The sequence below is a fragment of the Caretta caretta genome, chromosome 4, assembly GCF_965140235.1.
Source record: "Caretta caretta isolate rCarCar2 chromosome 4, rCarCar1.hap1, whole genome shotgun sequence".
NCBI lineage: Eukaryota > Metazoa > Chordata > Testudines > Cheloniidae > Caretta > Caretta caretta.
In genome coordinates this window covers 32,295,978-32,321,822 of record NC_134209.1, presented here as the reverse complement: position 1 = coordinate 32,321,822, position 25,845 = coordinate 32,295,978, and the positions used below count along the sequence as shown (strand labels likewise).

Genomic DNA, 25,845 nt, shown 5'->3' with positions numbered 1-25,845 from the left:
TGACAATGAAGCTGTATGTGGAAGTTCTTTCACTATAACTGAGACTGAAATTCCGAACTTTGAGCATTCAGCTCAAAGCCTTATAGGTTTTATATATATATTTTGAAGAGGGAGGAAAGGCTCAGCATCTGGCTGAATCGGCCTGTACATTCGCACAGTAGATTAAAAGAAAAGAATGACCATCACACAATTTAAGGAATCATGATCGTTGGTTAAGTCAGTTGCTTAATGTTATTTAAATGCAGTTTGTTTAAAAAGTGATTCAAATACCTATAAAGGAATATGGTTTTGATATGTCAGAAACATAGGCCTCTTTTTTACATATTCTGTGATGAAATACTTCGACATTTTTAGAATTGTTAAATATGCCTTGGATTCTGATTTAAAAATAAAAATGAAGCATTTTGTCACTAAAAAATGCCTATCACACTGAAATACGGTACGCTTCTCCTGGTATGGCTTGCACAGTAGCAGCCTTTAGGTCTGCTCTAAGAGAACAGTTTTATAGTTAAAGAGCTGTCAGAGCATGCCAAATGCCACCTGGTTAAGTTGCAGCTTGTAAATCAAGGAGCCAGGTTTACTGCAGTTCAGTTTAATGAAGGCATGTAAGTTGTACTACACTGAGCTGCTAATGTTGGATTCATAGAGAACAATGGAAGTTAGACAGGCATGACAAAAACTATATTCGTGGTTATTTGATTAATTACAGAGTATGATCAGGACACAAGAAACGGATTATTATTTGCAACCCTGTCCAATGGTGGTGGAGCTTACGTTCTGTGTTTTTTGTTTATTTTAATTAACAGTTGAGAATGGTATATGTGATGGACAGTGAAATCAGAAAAATACATAGAACAAAGCAGGGCTCTCTTAAGTATTACCCGTTTTTATTGTTTTTCCCAACTACAATTCTACTTTGCCAATCACCAAAGCAATATGCCAAGTGAGATATTGTGTAATAGGTGGTTGTACTGTCTGAAACCCTCTAAATGCAGTGTATTGACAAAAGCAGTCTCTTTGCTCAAATGCGGAGACATGTTACAAGCTCTTAATAATACTCTGCTTTTAAATTGTACAATTAAAGGAAAAATATATCTTCTTGTTTATATGGCTGACAACATCACACCAAAACTTCTACAATTCCATCAACTTCAACACTCCAATAAGTGCTTTCCACATATTACATATATTATATAATTTTGAGCCATACTTTAATGAGGGTTTGTTTGTTTTTTACTATATGAGTTTAGCTTTTAAAGGAAACAGCTGAGCCAAAATGTTAGTGCCGTGCTGATAAAGAGGAAGAAGAGCACAAGTAACAGCCTGGGCTGAACTGTACTTTTTGGATCTCTCTCTTCATTTTTGACTTTTTCATAGGCGCTTTATATGCAGCTAAACTTATAAAAATGCTACAATACAAACCTTAAATTACAACAGAGTTTTACAGCTAGGGCTTAGACCTTTCTGTAGCATATTCAAGTATTTGTCGAAGGGCACCGATCCACATAGGACATGAATTTTACAGCCATGAGCAACAGCACTTTAGTTCAGGCTGCAACAGCTCATACTCTTAATTCTAAATCTCCCAGTTCACTCCCAGGGAGTCAGTCAAGAGGGTGGCCATCACTTTGGCACCTGCAATACAAGATGACAATCCTCAGGGCAGCATGAATTGGTATTGTTGGTATTGAATTGGTATTGGTACTGAATACAGCGGATGCTGATTACTGTATAGCTTGAGGGACTCTCCCACATTTAATTGCAAAGCTGATGATGAACTATATGAATTATATATTATGCTTCACCAAGATAGCTCCGTCAGTACATATCAAGCAAACAGCTAGATTTTATAATAGATAGTTTAGGAAATCTCAACACAATGTGTATGAACTCTTCATGCTATAATTTTCACAGCCCTCCATGCCACTGTCTTCCTATCCTCTATTGTTATTCCTAGCTCACACTTTCAAAAAGGGGATAATATTAATGGCCAAGGAATGGAAGCAACGTGGATTGTCATGTGGCAAGATGAGAAAAGTTCCATCACTCATAGTTCTTTGGGATGGAAGATTTGAAGGTCACTCATACACATAGTGATCATGCCTTGCTCTATTTAGGGACATAAGAAAGGAAAAAAGCTCAATGCTGGAATCTCAATACTTGGTTTCAATAAAAGTATTTATTAAACACACACACACACAGAGTAAGACAAATGACAAGATGATCCACAAAAAGGAAATAAAGCATATGTGTGTGTAGATGCAGAGAAGCTGTTAATCTTCGTGACAATAGGATTCCTGCAATATTAGCCAGGTCAGTATCAAGATAAATTATCTGTCTCAGCAAACGCACAAGCAGGCCTGTCAAGGGGCTAGACTAGCTTGAACAACTGGCCTTCCAGGAAAAAGTGTTTTGATCATGTACAATTAGTGTACAAAAGTGTTTTGATCATGTACATCCACCATTTTGGTCTTATTCATGTCTTTAAACCGTTTTTCAATCTCCCCTCCTTTGTCTGGGTGCATGTCATACCATGGCAAAAAATTCAAGCTGCATGTTAATTGAACAACAGAGGTACACTGCAAAAAAAAAAATCTGTGTAACTTACATAAAATGGCTGCTTGAATGAGGCACTTAAATAGAGTTCCTAATCATTTCTGACATTGTGCGCCACAAAATGAAGGTGCAAATGAAACATTCAAGAACTTGTAGCCTTATTTTAATCATAATTACCCTGCCACATTGAAGTGACCCTGAAAAGATTCATATTTTTAGCTCTCAGGACACAAAAGAATTTCTCTAGAAGATAGAATTAAGAACCTAAACTGTAATTTATGGCACAGATGGAAATTTGAGCCAGATTTGGTGAGGTGAAATCATAGCAAGAATAGTGTTCCTTCTAGCATGGAGGGAATGAACAATCACCACACAAGGGCTATATTCCATTCACGTTAGAATACCCTAAGAAATGATGGATGAATATTGATAATACGGGTAAAGAATGCAGTTGGAGGTTCTTGAGCAAACTGGAAGCCCCTTGTTAAAAATTTGGCACCAAACTGACGGGAAGGCTAAGATGACCCCCTTACCTTTGATGGAGTCCATACCTTCCCATGATCCAAAAAGCTCAACTGTTTCCTACCCAACTGCCAAAACATCCAGCTTCTCCCAACAGACTTGCTAAGGCGATTCTGCAGTTGCAATGGAGTACATAGAGCATTAAACATTTAAGGACTGTAAAATAATGTGAAAATAAGGTAAAATTAAATAACATAGCAGAGAATATGAGAGAGACAGTATTTCCATCAAGCTTGCTGAAACATGCAGGAATTGCTTTCTCCTTAGCAAATGTAGGAACATTCATATTTCCTTTGGTGTTCCTGTCTGATGCCAAGGGCCCTCATGAAGAATTGTCTCTGTATGATCCTCTGCAGTATGTACATATGGAAATGTATGTAAACTAATCGTAAGGGAAGGATGTTGATGATTATCAAATTTTGCCATATATTAAAATGTAACTTCAAAATATAATAAATAGTGACTATATAACGGAGTGTTATACATGTTACACACAATTATAATGTATGAAGATAAGCAAGGCTATTATAATGTAAATTGTAAAGTCATTTTATGACAAAGTATTATATGCTCTTGTAGGAAAATATGTTACACATTATCTGGTATTAAATTAATCTTCCTAATTTAAATCAAATCTGATTATATTTTGATTTTTATGTCAAAGAATTAGTTTTTAAAACAGCACATTTTTTAAAAGTACAATACTTTGTAAGATGTTATATCAGTGACAGATGTTAACAAAAATGCAGAAAATACAATGAAAATTGTGGGCATTTTGGAATAGGATGAGCAAACCCATGGTCAGAGAAGGACAAACAGAATGGATGTACTTTTGAAATATTCAGTTACATGTCAATTTGTCGCAAATATAAAACAATGAAAATAATACTGTCAGTGAACTCTTTCCTTTCTGGTTGATAAGGAGGTAGATTACTGTAACTCCCTAACGTGATTAGGGTTGCAAGATACTGGCAAAGAATAATTTATCTAAACAGTACAGCATAATTAAATTACAAATACTTCCAAGATGCAAATTTTACATAATTATTTTTGGGCTAACATGTTGCACGGGACTCCATGAAGCATTTTTAGAATAAGAGAAAGCGAAAGTGATCTAGAGATGTATCTTTTAAATATATGATATGGCAACTTCCAGATATTAAATTGCATTGGCAAAATTCACTATGAAGTAAGTGATGTAATAGGATAAATTATCATACAAAATATACCAATGAAACCTATACTGGGGAAACTTAATGAAAGGAATAACTATGTACTGTAAAAAGTAGATACTATTAACCCTGGAGATGGGAAGACATATACTATATAGACATTTGTAGACATTGGAAAGATCAGTTGACAATGATAGATTAAATGAAATTCTGTGGGAAAGATCAGTATATAACAGTTCAATTTAGATGTATATTTAGATGTTTATTCTCAAATGCATTTTGGAAATACAAGGACTGTTCAGTATGAAATCAAATGATGCAAATATCACAACTAAAAAGAGGTCAGGATTCTTTTTACAGTGATCTAATTAATTATAAATAAATGTGTGCTAATTATTTACCTACCTATATACACACATGCATATCTCTCTCTCTCTTTCTCTCTCTCTCTATATATAGACACACACACAGTACACACATGCATACACATTTTGTATAAACACGTACATAAATGTATATATAGTAGGTCAATCTAGTAGCCTCACCTATAGTTGAATTATAGCTGACCAATGTCTCTTTCTCTCACTCATACACAAACATATTTAGAGAGAGAGAGATACACAGCAATACTGGTAGAAACTATGAATATATGTTAATTTGGCATCACTGCATGGAATGATATTTTTTATTTTTCATTTAGGGTCTAATCCAAAGTCCACTGAAGTCAATGGAAAAGAAGTAATTGACTTCAGTGAGCTTTGGATCAGACCCTTAATGAAAACCAATAAATATGCACAAATGTGGGAGATCATTTTTACAGGGATGTTTGTGTGTTCAGTAATATTTCCATTGTGGTTTAACGAAGATTCTTACTTGAACATTGAGTTGTGTCATTCCAAAACTGTCAAACCCTTGGAGGAGCACAGAGCCAATTTGATTAACTGTTGACCATAGTAGCATTTCCTCCCAAAGCATCTGGATAATATTGACACTGTTATCAATTTTAGCTTCTAATCAATCTATGAATTGGTAGTTTTAGATGGATAAAAAGACATTATATTTCCCTGGCTATAACTAGATTCAGCCAAAGTCCTTTAGACAGGTACAATACACTCAGGGATGTTTTTATTCCTACTCTCTTCCAGTTATCTTTTTACTGATTTTTATACTGATAGTACACAAACAGTGACCAGTCCACCTAATTAATATCTTTCAAGATACGATTTTAGCTAACTTAATATGAACTGAATGTGATTTTTACATTATTTCCTTAAACTGAATTAAGATATGTTGTATGTGGTGATAAGCAAAAACAAACAAAACCCCCCACAACACTCTGTGTGTATGAGAATTACAAGCCTGAACTGGCAAAATTAAGGCTAAGAAATGAAGTTCTTTCATGTGTGCCTAGATCCTACTGTATTTTTTACAGCTGTTCATTCCTAATATCTTTTTTTTCCCCCCCATCAGTGCTGTGGTGGATAATTCATTCAGCCAATTTGTATAGGAAGGAGAGTTCAATGATTTCTCCAGAAATAAAAAGCCATATCTGATCACTGTTGGGAAATATTAGCTTGCCAAATATGCACCTCATGTTTAGAACTTTGGAACTGCCTTTCAACACACTGGACACATTTTATATTAAGGTTATATTTATACATGGTTAATAAATAATTAACAGATACTATAAGCATGTTAGAGACATGAGTAGCTCGTACAGGTAGATAGTTATAAGCACATCAATAGAATAAACTTAAAATGGTTAACAACAACCTGTTGGACACTATAAGAATCTTTAACCGTTGATTAGCCATTTATCCAAACATTCATTAACCATTTATTAACCCTTTATAGATTATTTATAAGTGGAATTTACTATGAAGTGTAACTTCAATATCATTCCACAAGTTGCATAATTTGCAACAGGAGGACAGAATGTGTTGCAGAGTGATAGTTTTTGGCCTAACCACCATATGCTAGGGTCTATTAGTCCCCGCATCCTTTAAAAAAACACAAACAAAAGACATTCTTGTGTCCAATAAAACCTGATATGTATATTGTTCGGGAATAATGGCCAGGATGATGAACTAGAGTTCTCTAACATTTTGCCATAATTTTTTCAGTTCTTCCCTGATGTGTAACAGTTTTCCACTTCCCTTTAAAGCAGTGGTTAGTGGGGTGAGGTGCTATTGTAAGCAGTTGAACGCTGTGACCAGGTGAAAATGTGGTTCACCTTGTAAGGCCTTCTTACCTTTCACATGGCTGATCTGGGCAGGGTTATAAAAGGAAAGGGGGAAGCTGATATAAAGAAAGCTACCCACCAAAGAAGAGTGTGAACTCTGTCTTCCCAGTTGGCTGAAGCAGGACTGGTCTCAGGTTGTTATCACCCAGTAGTCTGAGTTCTGGTTTTGAGTTTTGTTTTTGGAAATAAAGGAATCCCTAACCAATAAAGTGTCTTGCGGCTGGGACTTTTATTTTTCCTTTCCCTGCTGCTGAGTGTGCACTCAATTTACACGTCAACTGTAAATAATCACAGCAAAATGACTCATTTCCAAATTTGCTGATATGAATTTCTGTGGGATTATTTCATGATAGGCAGCCAGTTGTGTATAAATCAGATGAATGGGGAACTCTCTGAGGGGGGATCTGATTGCGTATTTGTTTATTTATTTAGTGGACTGGAAGAGCTACATGCTACATGGAAAAGTTAGTTTTTGTTGTTGTGAACAAATGAAAAAGAGGTAAATATTTTATCCTAGAATACATCTTTATCTGTAAGACAACCATACCCACCTGACTATTTTTTCAGTATATGTTACTTTGTTCTTATGAGTTGCTCCGTAGTTCCTTATATAAGCAATTTGCAGATTTTGCAAATGTGTAGCAGTTGAAGAAGAGTTGCAGGCCATCTGACCCAGCTGTGAGGTCAGGGCATGAAGAAGAGGTCTCCTAACCCCATGGAGGTTGGAAATTGAGAGTAATGCTCTTTCCTTTGCCAACTGGATTCACAATGAAGCCTGATCACACAGGATGAGGCTTGTCACCACTTTGTGCAATTGCCATTACAGAGATATAGGCCTTGGGAGAACATGGGCTATTGATTTCAGCAGGCTTTTTAGATCTAGGATGGTAAGGAGAAAACTAGAGAGCCTTCTTCTTCCTCTACGTCACTAATCTCAGGATAGGTTGCCGTACGAGTTATCTTGTTCTGTCTTCAACCAAGTTCTAAAGGTGTCTTGAAGCTGGGGCCACTTGGGCAAAATTCTAACTGCCGCACTTCCCCTCAATGCCTCCTTGTCATGCACAGCACAGTCCTTTTCCAATGGCTTCGGGAAAACAAACAAACAAACAGGTTGGGTGAAGATATGAAAGGCACCCAAGTGAGCTTCAACATTTGTTTCAATACTGAGCCAAGATGGTGCATGGTGAAGCCAGAGGGGATGACCAGCTTCACCAGAGAGGTAATATGGGAAGGTACATAATAGCTATAGAGATGTGGAAATCCCATGCTCTCAGCATAGCATGCTTTTAAACATTTTATTTATTGATTGATTACACACATTACACATGAGAGTCACAGTTGCTTTTTTCTCCCATATAAATTGAACAGTAATTTTGTTCAAAAGCAAAAGAGCAAAACAGAGGTGCTTGTGAATACAAGTGATCCTTGGGTAGATGTTCGTTTTAGCTATCTCTTTCTTGCTTAAGAGATAAGGGAAGTAGTTGCTATCTTGATATATTCTTGTTTAACTATTTTATGAGGTGTTCAGAGTCTACTGACACAAATGGCAGCTAGGTTTGAGCATATCTTTATTCCAAGACAGGTTATCTTCATACAGAGTTGAAATGGGCAGCATTATAAAAATGAGGTATCCTGTCTCTGAGACAATCTTATCTTAGATGAGATTAGATTTCACCTGACAGTTTGCCAAATGTTCTTTATTGAGCAAAGAAGTGGGAAAATGAAAGAAAGTTTCTCCAATTATAAAACACATGGACCGGATGTTTAATTCCTTATTAATAATCATTCCATCATTGTTCTTCATGTAGCAGGAATTCATGAGAGATGTTAAAACATAGGCAAAGGGAAGGATGCACAAATATTAAATACCCCACCCCAGTGGGGGTCAGGTCCTCAGCTGGGGTAAATTGGCATAACTTTATTGACTTCGGTCAACCTACACCAATTTACATCAGTTTAAGATGTAGCTCTAAGTGCTGGAGTTCTCTTGTCAGAATCTAAGACAAAACTGAGTCACACAGAATAACAATCCACATGAGGAAAAGTTACCCAAAGACCAAGCTTACATAAATTTACCTTATGATAAGGCTGCACGATCCTATATTAAAAAGACGTGGGGCAGCTACAAACATGGGTACAGATTGGGGCCCAGACATCTGCGCTTTTGGGGTTAGATGGGAAGAAGTTGTTGTTGTCATTGACAATCAGTACCCCTCTTTCATAAAACCCACTTGGTCTTTTGATCTTCATGAATTAGCACGTGGGTCACGCTGTATTGATTTGTAGCGATTATTCTGGAAATATTTGTACATTTTGTTTTCAGAAAGATCTCTTCAGGAACCAGATTTCTGCAGTTTTCCCATCCTTGTTTCTCTTCACAATCAGGTGATCAGCACTGTCCCCAGAACCTGGGGAGTGATCCCTTTCTGCAGTACTTCAGTGAATACTTTATCCAAAATAAAGTGAAGAGCTGTAAGAGAAAGTTTTATATAAATCTGCAACACAGTTCTTTGCCAGGATTCAGGTCATATACAGTATGAATTTCTCTTGTGATTGCATTAGGGCTTGTTTCATACTTCTGCCTGATCTGAGGACAGCATATTAAGGGACAATCCATTGGTTAAGTGATTAAACTTAATTTGGTTGAATCTGCTTCCTAATGAATACAAAACAATTAAGCAGTTTAACAGCCAGACACATACACAAATGTATTGTTTGTGCAACAGCAGGCACACAACTGGGGCTCCACCATCAGAAAACTTGCCCCATCTTTTTCTCTCAAGTTACTGCTTTTCCTGTACACAAGTTTCTTGCAACACTTTGTGAACAATCAGTTTCATTGATCCCCCTCTCTGTAATCAGTCAGTTTTCGCTGTCTCTGTAAGTCTTTCACACACAGCAAAAGGGAACAGAAAAACATTTTTTTTAAATGTGACCGTGAAACCACAAAAGTTGGCAAACTACTTGTAACTCAGTTTTTGAAACTGACCAGATGTCAAGATGATCACGTGCAGTGCTTCTTTACAAATAATAAAATTATGTTTGACAACTTGACATTTTAATTCTTAAAATCCAATTAAACTGTCAGGAGATTTAATTACAGAATATCTTGGATCAGGAACTTCTGTCTTAGTGCCCTTACTTCATCCCACTTCTGTTTTCTCATTCTTTTTGTTAACAGAATTGGATAACTCATTAAGGGTCTTGTTATCCTTAGCATTATTACATTTTGTCTTAATCATCATCAGTGACATTTCTGTCCACCACCATCACCAAATACATCATTTAGCTCAAAATTACTCACAATCTCTCTCAAACAATTGAGTATAATCAGTTCCTACTGCAGACTTTTACACATGTTCTAAATTTCTTCCACTGCTTAATTATTATTTTGCATGGCAATCTTCGGTATATGCAGACTTATTAGAAAATGTAATTGGTGTGATCAGCTCTATTGCCAAGGAGGGTCAGGTGGGATTAAGTAGACTGGCCTGCGGCAATTGATCAAGCCCACAAAAGCAGTAAATGGGAAAATGTTTTCATTTTGTAGCTTTTATAATTTTATGGTCTTCAATCACGAATTTATCACAGACAATTGCACAGGACTAATGATGGTGGGACATTATATATTAATGGGGCAGATATTTTTAATGCTGATTTGCAAAGTGCGAATAAGACCAGCCTGTTGTTGAGGAGGCTGAGGCAACAGGTCATGCAAGCTTGCTGATCTGCAATGTAGCTCTGTGTCATACGTTATTTTACAGAAAATGGTATCTCCTCCTTTGTAGCAAAGGAGAAGTCAGACACCATAACCCAGGGAAGAAATAAATCAGCTGCCAGGGGACTTTCTTAACTGAACACATAGAAAGGACTACATAACTGATACAATCCCTGCTTCACAGTGCCCATGTGCACTAGGGCAAGGAGTCTTGTGGGAGGAGTCCCATAGTAATGACAGTCTGGTTACAATCATGCCACAGACAAAGGAAAGGACTCAGCCATTGGTGGGGGCTATTCCACTATGGGCGTGTCTACACCTGAAAGGCTACAACAGCACAGTTGCAGCACGGCAGCTGCACCACGGTAGCACTTAAATGTAGACACCACCTATGTGACAGAAGGGGTTCTTCCATTGGTGTAAGTAATCTACCTCCCTTAGAGCCAGTAGCTTGGTCGTCGGAAGAATTCTTCAGTCAACCTAGCACTTTCTACACTGAGGGTTTGGTCGGCTTAACTATGCCGCTTGGGGAGTGGATTTATTACACCCCTAAGCACAAAGCTGGGACAACTTAAATTTTTAGTGGAGACCAGGCCTAAGACTAACCATCAGAACAGCAAAGGTGCTGGTAGAACCAGCAGGTAGAGGCCATAAGTATAGTGGAAAAGTGAGAGTCCTGTAATTTTTCAGCATTAAAGCCTCAGTATTTTCACTTGGAGCAAGGGCACCAAATCCCTAAAGAGTTAGGACACAAATATACGATTATGTTCAGCTCCTTTGTACTCCTTATCCTGAAAGTCTTTCCAAAACTTTCTGGATTAATTTAAGAAAGTATTGGTACCCTTTTTGACCTGAGCAGCTAATCAAAAATGTGGGATTGTGTAGGCCATTCCAGTTGTAAGGAGACATTGAAGATGGAGCCAGGTATCATTGATGCAGTCTTGTTTATTTACAAAGAATGTATAAAGTTCTGTTTCCCCTGAACTCAGGAGGAACCAAACAACCGGAGGCTGTTTCCTTGCTGACAGCCCCAAGCCTCTCTTAGGGCTTGGCTACACTTGCGAGTTACGGTGCAGTAAAGGAGCCCCGGGCACACTAGCTCACTCCCCATCCACACTGGCAAGGCACGCAGAGCGCTCTGTCTCCGCGGCTACACTGCTGCTGGTCCTGCACCTCACTGCACTGCGAGTGGAATAACGTTTGCTGTGCCCCCGCTGGAGCGCCACGGCCTCACTGTGGATGCCCTGGTCTGTTAGTGGGCTCTGATCGGCCTCCAGAAGCGTCCCACAATGCCTGTGCTAGCCACTCTGGTCATCACTTTAAACTCTACGGCCCTGCCCTCAGGTGACCAACCGTCAGACCTACCATTTAAATTCTCTGGGAATTTTGAAAATCCCCTTCCTGTTTGCTCAGCCAGGTGTGGAGTGCTCTCAGCAAATCTTTCCAAGTGACCATGCCTCCACGCGCCAGGCGATCCATAGTATGGAGCAATGGCGAGGTGCTGGCCTCCCTCAGTGTTTGGGGGAGGAAGCTGTCCAGTCCCAGCTGCGCTCCAGCCGTAGGAATTACAATACCTTCGGGCAGATATCAAGGGGTATGATGGAAAGGGGCCATGACTGCAGTGCAGGTTAAAGTGAAGGAGCTGCGGAATGCCTACCACAAAGCCCGTGAGGCAAAAAGCCGCTCCGAAGCTGCCCCTGCGACCTGCCGTTTCTACAAAGAGCTGGACGCGATACTTGGGGCCGACCCCACCTCGGACACTTCAAAGCCCAGTTCAACAAGGCAAGAGGAGGAGGAGGAGGAGGAGCAGCAGCAAAGCGGGAGCGAGGGTGCTCCGGCGGAGGAAGACACCCCGGAATCCCTAGAGGCATGCAGCCAGGAGCAGTTCTCAAGCCAGGAGGAAGGTAGCCAGTCACGGTGGCCGGTGCTTGGGGGAAGGACAAACACCAGAGGAGGCTCCCGGTAAGCGGCTTTTATTTTGGGAAGGAAGTTATTCGGTGCAGGCTCTTGGGGTGAGGAGAGTTAGGGCTGCATGCATGCCTAGGTGCGGAATAGGGCATTGACGTGCTCTCTCACATCACGGTAATCGGCCTCAGTGATCTCTTCAAAGGTCTCAGCAAGAACTTGGGCAATGCGCTTGCGCAGGTTTTTCGGAAGAGCCACTGTTGTCCTCGTCCCAGTAAGGCTAACTTGTCCAAGCCACTGTGCCGTGAGGGGTGGGAGGACCATTGCTGCACACAGGCACGCTGCATATGGGCCAGGGCGGAAGCCGCATTGTACTAGAAGACCCTCCCTTGCTTCCCTCAGCAGTGAGATAGCTTCCAGGATGAACTGCTGTGGAAAATGTGGGGACAGTGTTCAGTATCGGGGCCCCCTGCTACTGTTGGCTCTCCCCAAGGCACAGAAATCAAGAGGACAGTACAGCTGTGAAACCATCAGTCACGCATGACCCTGTGCTTACTCACCATTTTGGGGCTCCGATACTGTGCACTCGCTTTGGGATGGACAAATTATGCTATTGTGTAGACTGTGCTTGCCCTTAAGTACGGGGGAATAATTTCTCTGTCTGGTGTGAACAATGCTGCCTCAGTTAAGAGTTGCATTTTGCCTTTACAGATGCAACCTTAAGATCTCAGCCGTCCGTGTTATCACCGGCCGAAAGACTCCAAAGAATCGGAAAGAGGCCACGTAGAAGCAAGGAAGACATATTGTATGAAGTAATGCAGCATTCAAGTAATGAATATAGAAAAGTGCAGGAGTGGCGGGAGAATGAAAGAAGGATCTGCCAGCAGAATGAGGAGCGCCGGCACAAAAGTGCGGTGCTCCGGCAGGAAAGCATAGATCGGCTGATTAGCATAATGGAGCACTAAGCGGACTCGATCCAGGCACTTGTAGCCATGCAGGCGGAGCACTACCGTGCCCAATCACCCCCCCCGCCGCCCTTGTCCAAAACTCTTTCCCTTGTGCCCCCATGTCACCTCCAACCCACTTTCCCCAACATACAGGTTCTTACCACCACTAGTTGCCTCCAACACCTGTAGCTTCACCACCTAGTCCTGAAAACTACGACCCTTACCCACTGCACTCAGCCTCGATCGCCATGCAGTATAGCCATCCTGAAGTGCAGCACTCATTGCACAGCACTCCAGACAGGAAGACTAAGTATGATAACAGGACACACGCAAATCTGTGATTGTACCATTCCCCTCCCCACCCCACCCTCTTGCCCTTTCTATTTCCCAAGCAGTTGTGGTTTTTTTCAATAAATGAATTTTCTTTTCAATAAATGGATTTTTTTGGCTTTGAAAACATTATTTATTATTGCATAAAGTAAAAGATACCTTAGCCCGGGAAAGAAAGAGGCACTGCAAGTCAGCGTAGCAAAAGCAGATTCCTCCTAACTTTGGAACCACTGCACTTCACTCCTGTGCAGGGCACCAGACATTACTAGTGGCTTTCAGCCTCAGAATGCTCCCTCAAGGCATCCCTAATCCTTGCAGCCCCGCGCTGGGCCCCTCTAATAGCCCTGCTCTCTAGCTGTTCAAATTCAGCCTCCAGGTGTTGAACCTCCGAGTTCCATGCCTGAGTGAATCGTTCACCCTTCCCTTCACAAAGGTTATGGAGGGTACAGCACGCGGATATAACCGCCGGGATGCTGTCATCGGCCAGGTCCAGCTTCCCATTCAAAGAGAACCAGCGAAACAGCCAAAAGCACACTCCACAGTCATTCTGCACCAGCTCAGCCTGTTGTTGAAGTGCTCCTTGCTGCTGTCAAGGCTCCCTGTGTAGGGTTTTATGAGCCACGGCATTAAAGGGTAAGTAGGGTCTCCAAGGATCACAATGGGCATTTCGACTTCCTCTATGGTGATCTTCTGGTCTGGGAAAAAAGTCCTGGCTTGCAGCTTCCTGAGCAGGCCAGTGTTCCGAAAGATGCGTGCATCATGCACCTTTCCGGGCCAGCCTGCCTTAATGTCGGTGAAATGCCCACGGTGATCCACAAGCACCTGGAAAGCCATAGAGAAATACCCCTTCCAATTAACGTACTCGGAGGCTAGGTGGACTGGTGCCGGAATTGGAATATGTGTGCCATCTATCGCCCCTCTGCAGTTAGGGAAACCCATTTGTGCAAAGCCATCCACAATGTCATGCACGTTACCCGGAGTCACGGTTCTTCTGAGCAGGCCCTGATTAATGGCCCTGCAAACTTGCATCAACACGATTGCAAAGGTCAACTTCCCCACTCCAAACTGGTTAGCGACCAATCTGTAGCTGTCTGGAGTTGCCAGCTTCCAGATTGCAATAACCACCCATTTCTCCACCGTCAGAGCAGCTCTCAATCTTGTGTCCTTGCGTCGCAGGGTGGGGGCGAGCTCCTCGCACAGTCCTGTGAGACTCGTCAGCATATTCCTCAGCAATTTGGGCTCCATTCCCACAGACCGAAAGGGAAGACAGAGAGCGCAGTACAAAAAACATTGAAAGATGGCGCCAAATGTGGACGGAAGCATAGGGATTACTGGGATGCGAACCGATGCATCACAGGGCATTGGGACAGGATCCAGAATGCCCCGCACCTCCTGTCCCCTTCCCACAAGCCACAGTGCCAGAATGGAAAGAGGTGCTCTGTGGGATAGCTGCCCACAATGCACTGCTCCCAATGCTGCTGCAAGTGTCACAAATGTGGCCACGCCAGTGCGCTTGTTCCTGTCAGTGTGAATAGACTGCTGAGCTTTCCCTACTGTGCTCTCCGAAGGTGGGTTTAACTCAAAGCGCTCTACATCTGCAAGTGTCGCCACGCCCTTACCCAGCACCAGATACCAAACCTGCCTCTAAACCTCCCCCAGGCTCTGTCTATAGCTTCCTTCTCCTGTTGTGCTAGTTTCTCTGTGCTGCCTCTCTTGCTTCTCTCCCATTCACACTTCTACCCAAAACAAAACCCAGCCACACTCTCCACCCACACAGTTGAAATTCCTGAGTGACCTTCTGACCTGCCTTTGTTCAGCAGAGACAAGGTGGGTGAGGTAATATCTTTTATCAGACCACTTCTGTTGGTGAGAAAGATAAGCTTTTGAGCTTACACAGAGTTCTTCTTCAGGTCTGGGAAAGGTACTTTTTTGTTTTGTTTTGTTTTGGGCAGTAGCATGTACCTATGCTTTGATCCGGAGATTGCTATTGACTCTTATATTTAAACTGAATGAAGAGTGGCTGTTACATTCAACAGTTTCAAAGAGGTTTAACACAATCTATAAAAATACCATAGCAACTTTAGGCTATGTCAACACAGCAAAACCAGCCGACTTGGCTCACAGTGCTCGGGCTGTGGGGCTGTTTCATTGCTATGTAGACTACAGGGCTTGGGCTGGAGCCTGAGCCCTGGGATCCTCCCACCCTGCAGGTCCTAGAACCATGCTCCAGCCCCAGCCCGAAAGTTGATATAGCAATAAAACAGCCTCACAGCTTAAGCACTGTAAGCCCAAGTCGGCTGGCACAGACAAGCCATGATTTTTCTTTGCTGTGTAGATATACCCACAGATAAGATTCTACATGAACTGAAGTTTTATGCACCTCCTTCCTATTCACTCACACTGTTATGAAAATGGTCCCTATCCCCACCTGCAATGTCATAAACAATTTTCATAGTTTACTTGTTAACATTTCCAGAATTTCCTAACTTTGGTATACACACTGAAACCATTAGGTGGTTTCCTTTGGGTTCAAAATGTACAAAGAGATATTCATGAAATGTTTATGAGTAAATGGATTGATATCATAAGTATTATGGTAGAGAGGCCTTGGGATTAGAGTTGTGCTTGGTTTCAACATGAAGGTAGCCATGGTGTTTGCCCCAATATACAACCTTGCAAAAATAGAAATTTCTTTTACATTGTGAGGTGAGAGCGACTGCTGAACATAAATTTCCATGCAAACAACAATTTAAAGAGATAAAGTTAAATCCTAATGATACATCTGGTAATTTTTTATTATTATTTATTTAAATGTACACTTATACGAAATGCACATCAACGCATTATGAAATGAAGGAATTACCAATTTCCAGCATGAATTACTTGATAAAGGTGACTGCATTCAATGCAGAGCTGTTGAACAAATCAGCAATGCTACATTGATTAATTACAAAGGTAGTTTAAAAAGGAAACCTGCAGTGTTTTACACTGAAATAACGTTACAATTGCTTCACAAGTTGCTAATGGACAACGTAAGTAAACATAACACCTGTAACAACTGACTGCAGGAGATCGTTAATGTATCTGAAAACCATATTTTAAGACTACTTCAATTTTTCTTACTAATCAACTGTCCAGTGAAAGCCCACTTGCCATTAGCCTGCAGAGTATTTCAAACATCAATCATAACACTACCTAGATGCTAGAGTGCATTTTTTATCAGTAGATCTCAAAGCACTTTACAAAGGAGGTCAGTATCATTATTGTACAGATGGGAAAGCTGAGAAAGAGGTGAAATGTCTTCCCCAGAGACATCCAGCAGGCCAGTGGGAGAGCTGGGAATAGCATCCAGGTTTCTTGAGTCCCAGTGCAGTGCTCTGTCCTCTAAGTCACACTGCCTCCCTGTGGGCTTTTGCATAGTTTTTCAAAGTACTACCTCCTTCAAACAAACACTAAAAAACATATTGTAAAGATTGATTCTTCATCAGAGCCAAAAAGAACCAAAAGCTTCTCCCTAGTAAAATTAATAATGCTTTGGAAAAGAGAGAGAGAGAGCAGCTTTCCTACTGATATTATTATTATAATTAACAAACATTTGTATAGCTGCAGAACACTACATGGTGCTTTGCAAAGTTGCGAAGGAGACAGTCCCTGATCTGAAGCATTTACCATCGAAATGAAACAATCACGGAACATGGAGATACCATGTTATCTTAATTCGCTGGATCAGCTACTAAACCCACCTTAACAGTCTTATTAAAAACTATCACTAAAACATGGAAATTATTATACAGTAGATAATGTGTATGCCTTATGAAAAATGCAGGAAAACTTCACCTACCTAATTTTTTTAACTCACCTACCTAAATTTAACCTATCATAAATACAGGCAAGATTATGCCCTCTTTACTCACCTTGAGAAGTACCTAATTCATCCAGCAAGCACTAAGCCTACAGTATGTTTGAAATCTAAAAACAACTCAGTACTATTAACTAAATAGATTCCCTCTTCCCCCCCTCCAAAAACAATCTACACTCTCTCCATACTCATTATTGCACTAACAACTCCCCCTCCCTAGGGAAAAACTTGAACAAACAGTAGTCTTGTGAACAAGACTGTATTAAGTAGCAATGAGACTTGGAAATTTAAAGTTATGAGATAAAGAGGGGTGGGGGAGAGGAACAAACAGGAGGGCTAACTAAGATTAGTTATCCAAAGGGAGTACAGTAACCCAGGAGGTGCTATACCCATCAGTGGGAATAAGCAGGGGACATCTTGAAGAAGAACTGTGTGGACCTTACCTTTTGCAGAGATAATTTTGTGAGTGTTTTTTTAAGTTATATACTGTATTCTACTACAAGTTAACTGTGTATAAAAATGAGAGTAGGCTTCAGCTTATGTTTAAAGGAATATGATAATTCACTATGTAAAACATTAAACGACTCTTCCTGAGGTGAGAAATGATTAAAATGCTAATAAACCTAAGTACAAGAAAGCATGTTTACTCAAACAATTCCAAGGGGTAGACATATCTTTTGAAGCTATAAAAGGTTATACCAGTTGAAGAGAAATATTTATGTGAAATACTCCCTCCATTACCATTAATTATTATTATTATGGTATATTAATAATCATTATTTACATTACAATAGCACATAGATGTCTCAGTCAGGTATTGCGACCTTATCATGCTAGGAACCATACAGGTAAAATAACAAAATGATTATTACTTTTCTAAACATGGACAAGGCTTATACAACGTTATAGTAACACAGTGACAGTGTAAAAGTTGCCCATATGTATATTTCCATCCTAGTTTAACAGCTGACATGATGTCTGAATTTGCTAATGATGGCTTGAACTTGGTTTCCAAAGAACTATAAGAAAGAGTTGATTGTGTAAGCAGAGTCAGGATGAGCTCTACCCTGACGTCTGGTGGCGAGTCATGGTGGGTTGTGAAAAATAACTTCAGGGGCTGACCTCATTTGCATAGGCACACCCACCCTGCCTACATGGTCACTTTGGCTGCTGTAGGAGCCCCAGTTTCTCTGTTATTGGGGCAGGAATAAACTGTTATTATCCTAATTATGTGAATCAAGGACAGTGGAACTGTACTCGGCCTTTTGTTATGATGGAGGGACTCACCATCAACTAAGCAGCACTCGCTAGGCAAGGGTCATGGGTTCTAAAACCCAGTGAAGAGAGAGAGGCTGGGGACAGGTATTAATAGTTGGTGGCATGGGCCCCCTGGTGAGGGCATTACATGCTAATTGCACTTCCTCCTCTCTCCACTGTGGAATATCAGAGCTAATTTTGATTCCATTAGGAGTCAAGTTACAGGCTGCTGAGCTAAATTCACTTTGGGCTAATGGTGCACCAGCACTGAGGCTCCCCTACTACAAGCTGAAATCACAAAAGAGCTAAATTTACTAAGGGCAGAAATCACTGACTGTTGTGTTAAGTAGCAAGGGAGCCTGAAGATACATGGTGGAGCAGTTTGCGGGACGGCGAGCAGAGTGGTTGGCAGAGCAGAGCATTGCAGTTTGCGGGATGGCGATCAGAGCAGAGCAGTTGTCGGATGCCTGGAGCAGCTCATGGGGCGGCTGGCAGAGCGGAGCCCCATGGAGAAGTGAGGCCATCAGCTTTGGACCACGTAAGGTGCCCCTTAACACCCCCCTCCCATCTCCACACAGGTTGGGAGGTAAAACTCTGCAGATAAACTTTCGAACTCTGGGGCTGCCCTGACCAGGGACAGAGACTTCTGGGTCGTTGGACTTTTGGGACTTTGAGTGATTTTGGGTTGCTGGATTCAAGAACCAATTTGCTTGGGGTGGGTTTTTTGCTCATGAGTTGTGTTATGAATCCTGTTGGTGGTGTTTCCCCAACATAATGCCACATTGTTTCTCTCTGTTATTAAAAGGCTTTTTGCTACACTCAGACTATGTGCTTGCAAGAGGGGAAGTATTGCCTCTTGGAGGCGCCCAGCGGGGGTGGTATATATTTGTCCCAGGTCACCGGGTGGGGGCTCGAGACGGTTTTGCGTTGTGTTCATAGAATCATAGAATATCAGTGTTGGAAGGGACCTCAGGAGGTCATCTAGTCTAACCCCCTGCTCGAAGCAGGACCGAACACCAATTAAATCATCCCAGCCAGGGTTTTGTCAAGCCTGACCTTAAAAACTTCTAAGGAAGGAGATTCCACCACCTCCCTAGGTAACGCATTCCAGTGTTTCACCACCCTCCTAATGAAAAAGTTTTTCCTAACATCCAACCTAAATCTCCCCCACTGCAACTTGAGACCATTACTCCTTGTTCTGTCATCTGCTATTGTGTTATAGTGTTATTGGAATGGAACCCCTAGATACTGAACCCGGCCCTTGTTGCTGCCAACTCTGACGAGCAGAAGGGTTACAATTGTATATGGTGGACTCACCATCGCTTACTGACACCCTATCAAGAGGCAGGAAAATATAAGTAGGTAGCACAAGTCACAGTTCTGGAAAGCTCTGCATGGACTGAGAAATTTCCGAATTTCATCTGTCATCTAAGAACCAAAGCTACAACAGTTAACCTTTGCAATTAATACTCAGAGCCTATACTCAATCAGTCTCACAAGAGTAGAACTTCAAATGTTTGTATTTTTTTTTGTCTCTCTCTGTTCTCTATATTATTTAGAAATGAGTATTACTTGGATTTGACCGTTAATATTGTGGAACATCTGAGGAATGACTATCTAAGAGACAAAAAACACTGTATCTTGGGGGAGGACCAGAATACAATTTGTCTTATTCAGTCCAAGTAACTTAACACAGTTAACAAAGAAGAGGCTCAAGAGATGCCTTAGTCTGTCTATAAGGGTGCCAGAGTTGGCAGACAGAGGGTCCATGCTGGCACCGGGGCTGACTTGTAATTTTTCCAGTGGGTGCTCCACCCCTTTTCCAAAGGCCCTGCCCTGCCTCTTCCTGCCCCCACTCCTCCCCTCCCTGAAACCTTGCTCTCACTCCACCCCATCCTGGTCCCTCTCCACGCCCCGCCCCCTGACGCTGAGCACCTCAAGCCCGCCGAGCAGCTGATCAGTGGCCACACTGAATAGCTGTGGCTGGTGGGTGCTGACTGAGCATCCCCTATTTTTTTTTCCATGGGTGCTTGAGTCCTGGAGCACCCACAGAACCAGCTCACTGTATATGTTGGTATACAGTGAGCCCTTCAACGTACCAGGGCATGGTTAGCTACTGCTACAGGTTCAAAGTGTAAAACACAAACTAAAACAAGACATGCACAGGATGAAGCAAAACTGGAAAATATAGACATTTTGTGACTCCGACTCACAGTTTAGCTCACATCTAGTCCATTGAGCACCTGGGCTGGGATTTGAAAGCTGCCTGAGGCATTGGGACACCCAAAAGCCACACTGGGAGCCTATATAAGAGTTGTTTCCATGTTTTTAAGACATTCTGGGCACAGAAAAATAGACTCCATTCTGTGTCACTGAACATTTCTCTAAAACCCTCTCCACTACCTAGGCTATTAGCATTGGCAACTATTAGTCTTACAAATGATTAAACCATTACCTCTTGAAGAACCCTCTTCATTTTCAGCAGTAATGTCTTTACAGCTGTACAATCCTGCATCATCAGTCGGAAGGGCAAAGATTCCATGCCTCCACCTTCTTCCAGGCCTGCAAAAGGCCACTCCACAGCGGGACTGCTGGCCACCTGGCTGACACGAGGACACCTAGCTTCTCCTTGGTCCACCTCCTTTGACAACTTCAGAGAGAGGTTCCTGAAATGAAAAAAAACATAAACAAAATTTGGCTCTGTGATACTTTTTAGGCTCTCTCCCTTTATTAATATTTGGAGTGAAACATTGCTAACGCTGAGCTTTCACTCTCTCTGTTTATAGCGCATATGATGAAGAGTTTATGAATAAATACAACCAACTTTTTGGAGAGTCAATCAACTTGCCTTTTTAAGGTCCCATTGCCTGAGGATCTAGCCATCACCATATACATTTAGGTAAACTTCAGTTCATTCTACAATTGAAACCAAGCTCTCCTCCATGTATCACAGATAAAGCCACTTTCCTACAATGTTAAGTGTAAGTGGGATTTCACTTCTAGGAATTAAATTGCTGGGGATATATTTTACCCCATTTTGCTGTATGCTCAAATTAAAGGGATGGGCATAAGTTTATGATTAAACTGGCTACATGCAATGAATTGCATTGTCTTGTTCATTATATTAGTTTTCCATATGGCTATAATGTAGAATTTAGCCCAACCCTTAAGGAAATTAATGAGGAGCACAACAATAGGAAATAGTTCCCTTTAGAGTTGATCCAGTGTCATAATTATGTTTATCTTATGACATTGTTTGGAAACTGCAGTTTGAATAAAGAATGAGCACTCTGAAGTTGTTAATTATCTCCATAGTTTGTGTAAGAAGAACATGTGAGAGCATGTGAGAAAGGGTCTATCTAGAACCACTGAAATCAACAGAAAAACTCCCATTGGACTTCAATGGCCTTTAGATCAGGCCCTGAGACAGCAAAAGAATACCATTATGTTTACTGGTTTCAAAGTAGCAGCCGTGTTAGTCTGTATCCGCAAAAAGAAAAGCAGGACTTAAATTTGTTAGTCTCTAAGGTGCCACAAGTACTCCTTTTCTTATTATGTTAACCTGAAATCCTATCCCAGACCCATAGTATCTGATCTTGGAACACAGCATCAGACCAAGACATGACTCCCACTCAGATGATGACAGTTCTGAGTTCTAAATACAACATACACTCTGAGAAAAAGCTCTAGCAATAATAAAATGATTTGAAAACAGATTATCTGGCAATTTAGTGAAATGGCAAAATAAGTAAATGCATTATGACCACTTCTGTCCTCAAAAACTTTTTGTAATCTTCATGCTGTGCCTTTTTTACCTGGGACCAATGGGAAACAGGAAGAGAATGTTAAATGAAGCACGAACACCAGAAAGTAGTAGTAGTTTGCTATATTGGTACATTAATTAATTATTAAATTACAAAAGGGTTTCAATGGAATTATTTGTCACAGCCATACTATTATCAAAAGAATGTACTATAATTAAAGATGTTAGTGTAAGTGGCAATGGAAATAATGATTACTGTCCATTTAAAATACAGTTCAAATTTTCTGCTCCATTTGAAATTTTTATAAGCAACACAAAATTTAGTTGGTGTTTTGATTCTGAGTTTTAGGGTTTAGTATTCAATGATAAAGCAAGAAAGGTAACAATCTTCCCCATACATTTTGCTTTAAAGTTAACTTTGGTTCCACAAGAACAAGCACGCAAAAAAAAAAGAGATTAATGTTTGTTTGTTTTTCTGGATAAACAATTTCCACTGCCACCCTAAACAAATGGAAAATGGTATTACCAGGACAATCTCTTATGGATTGCTCATTAAGAAGTTATGAAATATGTAATGTGCACTTGAGACAATATGAACTTGAGAAATGCACCAGAGAAGTCACTGAGATACCATGCATAGAACAAATGCTCATGATGGACAATGGAAATAAAATTTTCTAAGCCTGGCTTCTTAAGAATATCACTTGGGAATCAAATATTTTTGTTTTTCATTATTAAAATATATTGAAACAACATTTTGAGTGGAATATTTTTTGTGATTCAAATGATAATCTGGGATGGATATGGTAAAGGTGTGTGAGAGCCAAGAATATTATATAGCTGCTGATTCATGGCCTTTATTAAAGCAGTCTCAGGTATAAATCATGGAAAAGGAGACAAACTTTCACTGAAGCATTAGTTACATGAGAATTCACTTTTTCTCTTAAATGTTTATTTTAAAACATTCTCATATTATGGGAATCTATATCTGAATGAGTTTAATGAAACTGACAAACACATTGTTTGACTGAAGTAAGATGAAACAGAACAATCTCTCCCCACCCACCCCCAATTTCCTGGCCAATGACTGCAGGCAGGCAAATGAAATTGCACTAGAATGTCAGCAGTCAAGAAACTAAAAATGGAACCAGAATTTCACTCCAGCTATCACTCCAGAGGGGGCAGTCATGTTGCAGACAGAACGTACTTACAGTGAGAAAGAACAGCAGCCAAGGGAGTCTTTAATAGTATGCCCGCATTAGTAAAGACAGTTTTTTATCTCCCCCAGTGCCTCTACATCAGCAGCAGTGTTCTACTTCACTTGTGGGCACAAAAATTATCACCACCACTGTAGTACCATTATTCCAAAAAAGATATTGCTTATTAAAAGCATCGTTGTGGCACATGTATGAAGAAGTATGTGTGCTGGGAAATAAAATAAATTTGACTTGGATCAAAACCCATTGAAGTTAACAGAAGACTTTTCATTGGTTTCATTCAATTTTCTTTGGTTGCCACTGAAAGGTCAATATTTACTGGTAATTGCCTCAGAGCAATCGCTGAGAGACTATGTGATGCCTGCGATACTTGGAATAGGAAATACCTCCACAATGTTAGAAAATGTATGAGGTGTCCAGCACAACTGCTAGTGCGACTTTTGTTTGCTGCAGAGGAAGATTTCCAAAAAAATGATTTTTCACCAAGTACATCATTACTAATGTATAATTATTCTGTTACGCCATTATGTAATATAATGTAATTTATCACACAACAACACTAAAGATTTAGCACAAAAAGGCTCTTGCTTGAATTTGTTGTATTCCCTAACTAGTAAAACCCCCCACTGAGTTCGGTGTTGTGTTTCAACATTCTCAAAATTAAATGTTTCAGTAAACCCACTTCAACATTTCCAAATTGAAGTATTTCAAAATTTCCATTCCACAAAATATTTTGAGATTTTTGACTTTTCATCCTCATTCAGTATGATCAGAAATTTTGAAATGTTGGAATTGTCTGCAGGATAGAAATTCTATTTTTCAACAGTCACCGTACAGGGCAATTTCCATGATCGAGCTTGAGCACCCACTTTAGGCTCCAGGCTCCTCAGATGTTATCTCTCATAAGTGCAAACATGAATCTCTCTTCTTTCTGACCAGAGTTTTTCCAGGCTGCGCACTTCCCTGCCTACACTGCGAGTTCCCCAGAAAGTCAGGCTGCCTAAGCAGGCCTGCTTTGCTTTCTCTTCAAAGGCTATCAACAGTGTTATTGCCCACAGGCATAAGGTACCACACAGCTCTTATTGTGAAAGCATTACAGCAAAAACATATTAAAAACAATAAAAGAACCTACATTCATGCTAATAAGCTTACCAGAGATCACCTCCCAACTCCAACAAGGGTTTGGGCAGGTGGTCAGTCCTTCAAATCACAAGGGATTTTTCTGTGGTTATAAGTTTATTACAGCTTTTAGCTCTGAAAAGGCACACCCATGAGTCTCCTTTATAGAGTTTGGGTCTTTGAACTTGGGAACAGGTAATCAGCGTACAGTCACCTTCACTTCAGGGCATAGCTTCAAAGGACTGGGTTTTTGCATAAAAGAAGGCAAGGGGGCATTTGCATTCATCTCACTCTAGATATTTCCCAGGAAATACACGTCACAGGTTTTGTCCCAAAACGTTATTCTTGTCTGCCACATTATTCAATATGGTCCTTTGATCACCCAGGCCCACAAAAACGTATAACCTTCACATTTAATACAATGGACTCCGAAGATACTTAAACTTAATTCAGTAATATCTCCAAAAATTGTTCAGGAAATTACCATATCCGTCACACCACCAACCTCCAGAGCAGCTGTAAAATCTGGAAATTCAACAAGAGTGCTTCATTTCAAAATCGTTGATTTGGGGGAACAAGCACTGCCACCTCTTAATTGATTTTAAAGAGCAAAAGAGCAAGAAACTGACACAGAGGTTAATTATCTATCTAATTGCTTTGCAAACAAGGAGCAAAGAGGAAACAATCTACAATGATTCTGTTTACATCTACATTTCATTTGTGTCTTAACTCCTTTTTTTTTTCTTTTTTCTTTGACAACCTGACAGATTTCAATGGGATTTAGGCATCAAGGGCCTTTGGAAAATCCAAGTAGGTCCCTATCTGGAACTTTACATGCCTAAATACCTTTAAAAACCTGGCCCCTAAACTCTAATGCATTCACAGATGGACCAGTTTCTAGGAGCTGTAAGTCCTTCCCCAAGAATGCCCTGCTGCCACCCCTGGAAAGTGTCATCCCCAAAAGTGACAGTGAAAATAAAAAGAAAAGGAGTACGAGTGGCACCTTAGAGACGAACCAATTTATTTGAGCATAAGCTTTCGTGAGCTACAGCTCACTTCATCGGATGCAAGTTAAAACAGATTTCAACTCCCACTTTTGGGATATGGGAAGAAAAGTGATTTCCCAAACAACTTGATTTCACAGCTCATGACAGCACTCTGCACAGCACCCAGAAGTGCTACAAGCAGCCACCGCAGATCACAGAAATTCCAGGTGAAAACCTGGCCATGCTGAAATC

At 40.7% G+C, this 25,845-nt stretch overlaps 1 protein-coding gene across 7 annotated transcripts in view; it reads right to left on the bottom strand.

Annotated features, from left to right (window-relative positions):
* CCSER1 (coiled-coil serine rich protein 1) overlaps nt 1-25,845 on the bottom strand; it is a 1,092,378-nt gene that overhangs the window by 604,456 nt on the left and 462,077 nt on the right. For all 7 annotated transcript variants that reach the window (XM_048846959.2, XM_075127522.1, XM_075127524.1 and 4 more), the window contains exon 6: nt 20,964-21,174. In XM_048846959.2, coding sequence (XP_048702916.2) covers nt 20,964-21,174 — 211 coding nt within the window. The remainder of the gene's footprint in view (nt 1-20,963; nt 21,175-25,845) is intronic.